The sequence below is a fragment of the Brassica napus genome, chromosome C7 (assembly GCF_020379485.1).
Source record: "Brassica napus cultivar Da-Ae chromosome C7, Da-Ae, whole genome shotgun sequence".
Lineage (NCBI taxonomy): Eukaryota > Viridiplantae > Streptophyta > Magnoliopsida > Brassicales > Brassicaceae > Brassica > Brassica napus.
Window position 1 is genome coordinate 49670795 of NC_063450.1, and position 10537 is coordinate 49681331.

The window sequence follows — 10537 nt, forward strand, 5'->3', positions numbered from 1 at the left end:
TAACAAAGGTGAGATGCTTAAAGAGAGTACATACACAACGCTGGCTGTGAGAAGGTTTCACTTGGAGTTATCTTAAATCTCTCATTAGAAAATTTGATTATTTATGGTTTGACCACTTGGAGTTATCTTAAATCTCTCATTAGAAAATTTGATTATTTATGGTTTGACTGCAGTCAGCTTTAGCTTAATGTTACGTATAGAATCAAAACCAAAGGAAAACTAAATATAAGTCTCCTTGCTTCATGGGTCTGCTTAGCATTATCTTCACACCATAAATCAGCCAATTCACACAAACAGGAATACATATTTATAGTGTTTTTGTTTGCTGCAACTCCTAAGTATTATTTAGAACACTAGCCAAACCAAGTTGCATCAAATGGTCTATTTACAGCATTTATGATTATCTTTGTGAAACATAGATTTTTTTTATGCACAAGAATTAGATTTGCCTTTGTATTCCCAAAGAGCCTTCTTCAATCCTTGCCTGCTTAAACAATGGATTCACCTTTCAGCTGAAACTATTTCTTATACTAAGTTATCTTGAAGCTAGAAAAAGGATTAGATAACTAGATGTTGGAAAGAAAAATACAAGAAACGCTGACGTAAAGAGATCAGTTACTAATTAGTTTTACCATTTTTGCTGAATGCAACACCAGTTGTGCCTAAGGTGGACGGATCTTCTAATGATCCTGAATTAGGAGGTAAAATTGGTATCTTCCCTACCTGTAGAGAGAGAGAGGGAACAGAGAGTAAAAGTTGAGTTTTAAGACCTAAATAACCATTAAAGATATCAAGATGAATTTAAAACCCTCAAAAATCTAACAACTCACAGTATTCATCAGTCCAGGAATCTCTTTTGAAACAAGTGCAAGATACTTCTCCATTGCCTCCTCTTGACTCATGTTTCCAAGTTTTTGCCAGGCATTCCTATCCCAAGGGTAAAGCATTGTTTGTCATTTGCAGTTAGCAGTTATTGAACATGCTATAAAAAGCAACCAAGCTACATAATTGCTGATTCGGTTATAACCAGATGATCAGACACCATTTAAAGCTTTGTCCCTCCTAGTTTCATAGTGTATGGACTCTCCTTCTATATCAGGAATGAGCTATAACTATGAAAACATGGGAGAAGAGTGGTACCATTTAGCACGAGCAGAGACCATGATGGCCATAGGCTGTGTCTCTCGGCATGATCCTTCAGTGGCGATCTTGTACAAACCGTACAACTCCATCTTAACCTCATCACCAATTTCTTCTACTTTCCCCGATACTTCAAAAAGATTTGAAGCAGTCGCAAAGGCTTTCTCCAGTTCACTCCTCTCAATTCCCTCCCAGTCATCATCCTCTTTTTCAATGCTCAACTCCTCTTTCTCTTCATTATCTCCTTCTTTAGTATCCAACTCCATCTTATGCTCACTCTCCTCCACTGTATTACTTTCTTCAACTCTAACATCCTCAGGTTCTGCGACTACGACTACTCCACTTATTACGTCTTCTTCACTTCTCACCTCTTCTCCACCAATCATAATCTCCTCTGCTCTCACGTTTTCCAGCGAGACAGAAGCAGTGGACTCATCTCCCACCGTCCGAACAATAAGCTCTTCCGCCGCGTCTCTCTGTTTATCTTCTCCACGAGCCATCATCTCCTCTGCTATCTCATTTTCCGGCGAGACAGCCGCCGATGACTCATCAGATGTAACCACCAAGTCTTCGCCTTCACCCGCTTCCTCGAATTCATCAACAACTCGATCAGCTTCGCTTCCAAACCGATCAACACGCTCCACATTCTCATCAACAACAACAACTCCGAGTCTCCTCTGGCTCTGGACCACCGGAGCATCCATTTTCAAACCAGAACAAAGCTCCTCCTCCACCGCAACAACGCCGATCTCGTTTTCCTCGGCCTGATCGTTTACTACTCCACCGCTGCTCCCGGCCATTGGAACTGACACGAGCTTAGCCACGAGGAAAGAAAACAGAACAGCCACAACCGCCGTGAGAAGCATCTCCAGGAAAAACTCCATGATCCGATGACTCAAAAGAGTAAAGCAGAGATACTTAGGATCTAATGAAGGAAGAAAGGAATAAATGAAAGAGAAGAAGAAAGCATATTCGTGCTAGATTGCGACACAGCGGGTCCGACAGTAACAGGACTTCTCAACACCTAACTGCTGTCGATGCTGACCTGGCTGTTACGGTTAACGCTTATCCCCTTCGCCCAAGTGGCTCCAGGCTCCTTATGCAAAGCGCCGCTTTTTCCTGGACTCTATAAAACACTTAATGGGCCTGTAAATAAGCCCATTACTCGATATAGGCAGACAAACCATTGCTTTAGACCTCTCTCTCTTATCTGACGATGACCCAAAGAGTAGAGTCCTCCCTCTTATTTTTGTTCTTCTCCTGTTTATTTTTCTAGAAGAAGAATATGTAAGAGGTGTGGATTTCACCTTGCCCCAATCCCATATAGAATTTGATAAATTGTACGATCCACGTGTCGAAAAATTAGAAATTGCAGAAGCGTTATAATTTGAACGGAAAATAATTATTAATGAAAAAAGATAGAATCCGATAAGTTGTACGATCCACGGGTCCAAAAGATACAAATCACGAAAGCGTTATAATCTGAACGGAAAAAAATAATAGAAGAATGAAAAATAGAATCTGTAAATTACACAATACACGAGTCAAAAAGATAGAAATCCCGGAAGCGTTATAATCTGAACGGAAAAAAAAAGACAATTTAGATAGAATCTTAAAATTACACAATCCACGAGTCGGAAAATAAAAGTTGCAGAAGCGTTATGGTTTGAACGGAAAAGCAATTACGAAAGTAGAAACAAAACTCAAAACATAAATGATCTAGAATTACTACAAATAGATAAAATTCTTGTATCTAACCACTTGGGAAAAAAAGTATTTCTATTTTAAGTTTAATCATTTTCTAGATGTTTTAAGTATTTCAAATGAATGAAGATCTTAATTTCCATTTCTAATTTGATATTTTCATATCTTAGTCTAAATTAGATAGTAGTAATAATTTATAATCTATTATTGGGTGATAAAATAATTAGAAAAGCATCTATTTCACTATCACTATTAACTGGTCTGACCCAATATCACAATGATAATATGATATCTGAGTAAAAGAAAAACAAGTTAAGAAAAAAGTTAGTAAACTGGTTTATTATATACGAATAGTATATTTCATTTTTTTAATTTGCATCGAATATCTAGATTTTTTGAATAAAAATTTAAACGGAAACGAGTATATTTTATTTTGAGCTCCACTGGTTTATTATATCACCATAATAATATGATATATGAGTAAAAGAAAAACAAGTTAAAAAAAAGTTAGTACGTAAACTGGTTTATTGTATACGAATAGTATATTTCATTTTTTAATTTGCATCGAATATCTAGATTTTTTGAATAAAAATTTAAACTGAAACGAATATAGTTTATTTTGAGCTCCATTGGTTTATTATATCACCATAATAATATGATATCTGAGTAAAAGAAAAACAAGTTAAGAAAAAAGTTAGTACGTAAACTGGTTTATTATATACGAATAGTATATTTTATTTTTTTTAATTTGCATTGAATATCTAGATTTTTTGAATACAAATTACTCATTCCGTTTCATATTAAGTGTCGTTTTAGAGAATTTTTTTCGTTACAAAATAAGTGTCGTTTTCGATTTTCAATGCAAAATTTATTAATTTTATACAAAATTTATTTTTCTATTGGTTGAAATATGTTTAGGTGTATAGGTAATAGTGTTTTTTTATAGAAAATATACAAAATTAATTATTTTTTTAATCTGTGTGCCGAAACCTAAAACGACACTTATAATGAAACAGACTCGGTAAAACTGAAACGAATATATTTTGTTTTGAGCTCCACTGGTTCCAATCCCATTATCAAAATCATTGACGTTGAGAGTGTCAAAACGCTTGACAAAATGAAGACACGTGTATCCCTATAATTGGTGGTCTATTTGACTGATGCACTGTCTTCAATCCCTTTAAAGAGAGAGAGAACCACATTTGAGTTGAGTTGACTCGCCCTTTCATTTCTTCTCTCTTTAGTCTCTCGGTGCTCTTCATCATCATCATATTCCCTCTTTCTTTAAACAACTCCAAAGGGAGAAGAAAAGAATATAGTTTTGACTTTTGCGAAACTAGAGCGGTGTGAGATATGACGGTGGAGCTAATGATGAGCAGCAGCAGCTACGGTGGCGGTAAAGTCAAACGAGAAGAAGACGGTGGCTTTCCTGCGGAAAAGGGAGACACCGCCTTGAAAGAAGCTGCTTCTGCTGGGATTCACGGCGTCGAAGAGTTTCTTAAACTGATCGGTCAACGTCAACCAACTGAGGAGAAACAAACAGAGATAACGGCAGTGACTGACGTCGCCGTTAACAGTTTCAAGAAGGTGATTTCTCTGCTCGGTAGATCTAGAACCGGACACGCTAGGTTCAGACGAGGTCCCGTGACGACGACGAAACCAGAAGAAGTAGTTGTGAAGACGGAGGAGAAGCCAAGAACAACAACAACAACAACAACCACCGTCGTGTTGAACAGAGAGAAAACAGAGAAGCACGGTGGATCTGCGTTTAGAGTTTACTGTCCGACTCCGATACATCGACGTCCTCCTCTGTCACATGCCCACGCTCAGACGAAGAACGGTTCCTCTTCTCCGGCTCCGTTACTCCCTAACGGAAAACCACATCAAGAACCACCTCCTTCAACTAGACACTTCGCGCCGTCCCCACCGGTCTCTGCGGCGAACTCGTTCATGTCCTCTCATAGATGTGAAACCGAGAGTAACCAGATGTCGTCAGGGTTCGAGTTCACTAACCCATCGTCTCAGTTCTCGGGTTCGAGGGGCAAGCCTCCCTTATCATCTGCTTCGTTGAAGAGAAAGTGTAGTTCATCCCCCTCAGGGCGTTGCCATTGTACCAAGAAAAGGTTTACTTAAAATCCCAAACTAATCGTTTATTTATTCAGATCTAAATCTAGAGATTATTTAAACATTAATTATGGTTTATTAATGGTAATAACATTTGTTCTGTTTTATTAATGGTAATTAAAAATGAACAGGAAATCTAAAGTGAAAAGAGTGATTAGAGTTCCTGCGGTAAGCAGCAAGATGGCTGATATTCCATCAGATGAGTTTTCATGGAGAAAATATGGTCAAAAACCCATCAAAGGCTCTCCTCACCCTCGGTTAGTTTTTAATTTTATTTTTTTAATTGTATGGAATTTTACTTTTAAAAGTGTTATTTTTTATCAATTTTTTTTTAAAGTGTTTAAAACTGTTGTTTAGACGGGTATATAGGCGTTAAACTCAACAAAGTAGATAGTACTAAGTACTAACTAGTTTTTTTTTTTTTTTGAACAACATAGTTCGAACTAGTTAACTCTTCAAAAAACGTGGTTTACCTTCCAAACCTCATAAACTTTGTTATACTATAATAATAAGTAATATAAAATTAATTATTTACAATTTTTAATAATTAACATACTGTATTATATATAAACAAATATATATTTATAAATTATGACATTTAATATCTTAAACTATCTATATTTAATAGTGTTGTAATTTATAAATACCGTTTAAAACTTTAAATAACTAGTTAAATGTCTGATTACATGTTTGAAGCTGTAGATGTTGAGTTTCGGACTTTTTATAATCTCCAAAGAAATAAAAAAAACAATCCTTGGGCAACTTGTGTATTTGTCAAATATTACCTGATAATAAAACTAATATTATTTGTATTTTTTTCTATATTGGTTGTACCAAACGTGTCGTCTAGTACTAGTGGATTCACGCTCTTTTTGACTTGTTGTTTGTTTTCGACATTTTTTTAAAAACGTATAAAAATACAAAACCGAGTTGACTCATGTTAATATGTTTAAACTAAACTCGATCTGGACTCGGTTTTATTCAGGGGCTATTACAAGTGCAGCAGCATGAGAGGTTGTCCGGCGCGTAAGCACGTGGAGCGTGCACCCGATGACGCGATGATGCTTATCGTGACGTACGAAGGAGACCACAACCATGCTATGGTGCTCCAGACGCCTCATGAAAAAACTCTTTAAACTCGGTCGTTGCCGGCGTGGAATCTGAACCGTTAGATCTGAGTTTGAAGTGAACCCAACTGTTGTTGTGTCTGTCTGTGCACAATCTAGATTAGTCAACGACAGAGTGGGCCCTAAACTGTACTTTTTTATATTCTTGCTTTATGCTTTATTTTGCTTTTTAATATGTGGAGAAAATAGAGGGCAAAGATAGAGACGAGAGAAGAACGTTGTGGATCTTGACTCTTGATGGAACTAGAATCATGTGAAAGTCCTTTTCCGTTTATTATAAATATTTGAAGGATGATATCTATATATAATTTTTCAAATTTGATTTTCTTTTACTTTGTTAATCTACAGAAAGTACAATTGTAGGTTTAAAAATAACATTATTTGAGGGGTTAGTCAAAAGATGGGTTCAAGTGAGTGTCAAACAGATAGACACATTTTTGTGATGAGAGCTCTAAAAGTAGCGTATAGCAGCACGATCTAGTGGAAATGTTACAACAAGTTAAGGGATAACATAGAGAATGATGTGTGCTGATCTTATTGGACTTGGGGGTTTTCACATTCACTGACTTCATCGACTTGGACATTAAAAGCCTCAGGCGTCGTGGGTTGTATCTCCAACCTGTGAGCCTGGCTCGTGGAGTCTCCTCTGCTCCTTGTATCTTCTAACCATACTTCCAGTGTCGACTGTACTACATCGTCGAATATCCCTTTCTTGAATTTGCTACCCATCTTTTGAAAAAAACCAGTTGATTCAAGATTTGTTAATTGGTTTATGCATATATATACATATCTATGTATGTGGTTATAATGCACGCACTTATGACTTACCTGTGTAACAAGAGCATATAATGGTAATGTGCTGTAACTGCAAAGCACTTGAACTAACACGCTGTACGAACAAAGAATCAGTTACATCAAACCAAAAGATGAAACCCTTAATTGGTTTGGACTTAAAGAGTACGTGTTATTATTACCCCATGACGAGCCGTGGAATAAGGAAGCCTAGTCTCTCCATGATACACGAACGTATTCCGTATGTGAACTAATGATAGTACAATGGAGAAATCATAAACAAAGATTGCGATTGTTTTCAAACAAAGTAGCAAAAGAAAAGTGAAGTACCAAAATCCAGAAGAAGAAAGCGATCTCAAATGAATTCTGAAAGAGAATGAAGTGGATGATTTGGAGAACGATCTCTGGCTTATGGAACCAAAAGAGTTCATCAGAAGGTTTGATGACTGCTTCTTCTGCACGGTTTCGCTTCTCACAAACATCCACAGCTAAGGTACTTATTATATTCTCCAGTTTGGCACCCACCATTAGTAAGAGCTGCAAATTTTTATAAAAGTTTCAAAACACTTTTAAGTCAGCATTAAAAATAGCACTATTAAACTGATTGATTGCCTATAGAATGAACTTACGATCAAAGGTAAGAAAGACAACCAGAAGTAAGTATTCCATCCTCCTACATTCAGCAGCAGAAAGACAACGACAAATAGCCATAGATACCAGCTTTTACATTATATGATCACATCAACATAAAAAATTGTTAGACAAAACTGATGAATGAAGCCATTAGGTAGCTAACTGATTCTTTTTACCTTATGCTCACAACTTTTTTGAAGTCTATCTCCAGTGTTCTTAGCATGTACTTGTGAAAATTAAATGATGGGTTTGTGGGGCAATGTGTCTGCAAAGATTTATTGATTACGTAAAAGACTTGGTGAAACTTAAATAACATGTTGGAAAAAAAAGAGATAGTAAAGTGATACCATACCATGATGAACCCTTGTCGTAGAGCTATATATTCTGATTTGGTGACAGAACCATAAAACTGTTTGAAGAATGATCTCTGCACAAACAGAACACGCTTGCTAACCACATCAGAAATAAAATAAGATCTTAATTGGTGGAAAATATGTTTTATGCGTGACAGTTTTATCCATATATTGGTGGAAAAATATGTTTTATGTGTGACAATTCTGTTTTGGCATTATTATACATATATAACTCACAAGCCAGCTGATGACAACAGATCTTCTCCAGAATCCTCCAGCATGCATCGCAAAGAACTCGTGATTTGCGTTGAATAACTCGTGAAGGGCATGAGCATGAGGATGAGCCTGAGCATGACCACGCTTTGCTGCTTCTGCAACATGTTAATACCTATTTACTTGGTGTTTAAAACACACAAAAAAATCACATCAATTGTTGAATCTCACCTTTTTGAGAAGGATGTTTCTTGAACCTACCCTCCCAATGCTTCCATTGTTGTATCTACATGTCGTTTCAAATAAAATAACGTAATCAGAGGAAAGTAAAGACAACGTCTAAATAGAAGGTTCCAAGGTTCTTTAAAAAAAAAAAATTATAACATGAAAGTTCCAAGGTTCTTTTTGCTGTTTTTGCTATAAAAGCAAGTTACATTACCCTGGCTCCTCCAAGAACCATGGTTGAGGCACAAAAGATGACGTGAAAAACCGCTAGCACGAAGATGAAGATATGGAGTTGATGCAATGCTTCCACAGATACTAACGGAACCTGCCCCTGAAAATCATAGAAACAAGAGATGGTTAACAGAAAAAGGATCCAGTGAGATAGGAGTTTTAAGAGAAACGAGCCTTGGCAGCACAATGGTCTGGACTTGCTCCTGTGGAAAGTAGATGTCTTGCACTGATGCTAAGCGTATGAGATGATTCTGGAGCATGATGCTTCTCCAATGGCTTCTTACACGGGAACATGTTGCTAACAAGAGCTCGTGGGACACATATATGCCTTATGGCGGCCTGAGACACCGTTAACATTAAAGAGATAAACCCCAGGAGCATCAGCTCTGCACGAAGACATCAAATTTGGTCAGATCAACAAGTTAGATAACGCAGAGGAAAACTGAAGGAAGAAGCTAACCTTCTTTAAGTTTCTGCAAGGCCTCGAACAAGGCATCTTGTCGCCTACGCTTCAGACACTGGGACCGAGACAATGGAGAGTTGTTAGAAGAAGAGAACATGTTACAAGGTAGACAGTGGATGTATGTATACCTTTCCAAGATGATGAAGACCACGTTCAGCGAGAAGTGATAAGAGAACGATGATGAAACAGATAAACGCTACGACCCATGTGGGCGTATATTCAAGCGACCTCTCTTCTGCCATTTTCTGCACCTCAAGATGGAGATAAACTCTTATTGTTTATTATTTAAAGCAGAGAATAAGAAACAGAAGGAGTTGAGGGCAAAGAATAGAGAGATGGAGCAATTTGAAGGTTACCTTTAACCAGTAAAAAAGCACAAAACCTTTCTTCTATTTCACGCAATCACGTGCAGATTTGGAAATAAAGAAACCAAACCTAACCGAGAACTAAATAGGTATCCAAATACCCAAAATTTTAATTATTTACCTAAAAAATTAGTTATACATCTTAGTTTTAAATAAGATAGAAACAAAAACTAGTACTATCTATTCTATTTCTTCTTCTGTTCACCAGCACAAACTGTGAAGAACATCAGAAGATACTGGCCCGCTGCGAGTTTTCAGATACGTTGGTAGAATAAGATATACGCCTCAGAAATTTATGAGGGGCAAATTTATCCAATTTCTCTAAAATTTATTATAAATAGTAAAGACAAACTTTTTTTAACAAAAATCCATAGGGGGCAGATGCCCCACCCTTGCTGGCTGTACATCCGCCACTGTCCATTACAGTTTTCAGATTTTGAGCGATGGACAAGAGATAATCCTGCTCAGGCTTCAATTATGATCATATCGGATGAAGTGGCTTCAAGCAAGTACGGTTCAAAACTTATTTGCCGGAAACTAGAACTACTTTTTGGCTCATTCAGTTAGGCCTTTTGAAATGCCACTCTTTTTCGAAACCCACTGATGACACCTTACATTATTTTTGACACCTCTGAAACGCATTCTTGGATCCGCCACTGATGACAAATAATATATTTTGTAGGGGTGTTCAATCCGGATATCGGTTCGGTTTCGGTTCGGTTTTTTCGGTTTTTCGGTATTTCGGTTAGTAAAATATAACTACCATTCTAAATCCATATTTACTTCGGTTCGGTTCGGTTTATATACCGTCGGTTTTCGGTTTATTCGGTTTTATACTAAAAAATATAATTCTTTATTTTGGGATCATATTATATGAATTTTAGAGTCTTGTTGTCAACACATTCATTTATTAAAAAATATTATAAGTTTAAATAAAAGAACAAAAAAAAAATGTTTCTATCATCTAATAAAATAATCAAATCTATAATTAAAATCAAATCTCAAAATTTTGATGATAAAAATAAAAAACAAAAAATAAAACAGAAACACGAAGCACAAAAAATAAGTTATTATATTCTTTCATATTTAGCGTTTATCAAAGTCATGTTTCTTCTATTAAACACGAAACTCTATTCGTCTATAGATAATAAAAAAATTGTGAAGAAT

The 10537-nt window shown here is 36.4% G+C and overlaps 3 protein-coding genes across 7 annotated transcripts; 1 reads left to right on the top strand and 2 right to left on the bottom strand.

Annotated features, from left to right (window-relative positions):
- Positions 1-214: 214 nt before the first annotated feature.
- LOC106348940 (acyl-CoA-binding domain-containing protein 3-like) lies at positions 215-2191 on the bottom strand. 4 transcript variants are annotated; one of them, XM_013788783.3, is made up of 4 exons: positions 1141-2191; positions 831-927; positions 633-723; positions 215-484 (listed from the first exon to the last, which is right to left on the bottom strand). In XM_013788783.3, the coding sequence occupies exons 1-4, from the start codon at positions 2022-2024 to the stop codon at positions 474-476; spliced, it is 1083 nt and encodes a 360-aa protein (XP_013644237.2). In that variant the 5' UTR covers positions 2025-2191; the 3' UTR covers positions 215-473. The 4 variants fall into 4 exon arrangements, with proteins under 4 accessions (XP_013644237.2, XP_013644236.2, XP_013644238.2 ...); XM_013788782.3 differs by having other exon boundaries at positions 215-487; XM_013788784.3 differs by having other exon boundaries at positions 215-512.
- Positions 2192-4083: 1892 nt separating this feature from the next.
- LOC106348939 (probable WRKY transcription factor 7) lies at positions 4084-6225 on the top strand. The gene is given in 3 exon segments (NM_001316009.1): positions 4084-4967; positions 5100-5225; positions 5954-6225. Coding segments are annotated over 3 exon segments (1047 nt in total). The 5' UTR covers positions 4084-4197; the 3' UTR covers positions 6105-6225.
- Positions 6226-6392: 167 nt separating this feature from the next.
- LOC106348938 (MLO-like protein 13) lies at positions 6393-9343 on the bottom strand. 2 transcript variants are annotated; one of them, XM_013788780.3, is made up of 13 exons: positions 9134-9343; positions 9003-9060; positions 8717-8928; positions 8526-8642; positions 8318-8372; positions 8111-8238; positions 7873-7947; positions 7697-7785; positions 7517-7607; positions 7218-7424; positions 7070-7137; positions 6924-6984; positions 6393-6824 (listed from the first exon to the last, which is right to left on the bottom strand). In XM_013788780.3, exons 1-13 carry the CDS (start codon positions 9245-9247, stop codon positions 6630-6632), a joined length of 1470 nt encoding a protein of 489 aa, XP_013644234.2. In that variant the 5' UTR covers positions 9248-9343; the 3' UTR covers positions 6393-6629. The 2 variants fall into 2 exon arrangements, with proteins under 2 accessions (XP_013644234.2, XP_013644233.2); XM_013788779.3 differs by having other exon boundaries at positions 8111-8244; positions 9134-9340.
- Between the last annotated feature and the right edge of the window lie 1194 nt (positions 9344-10537).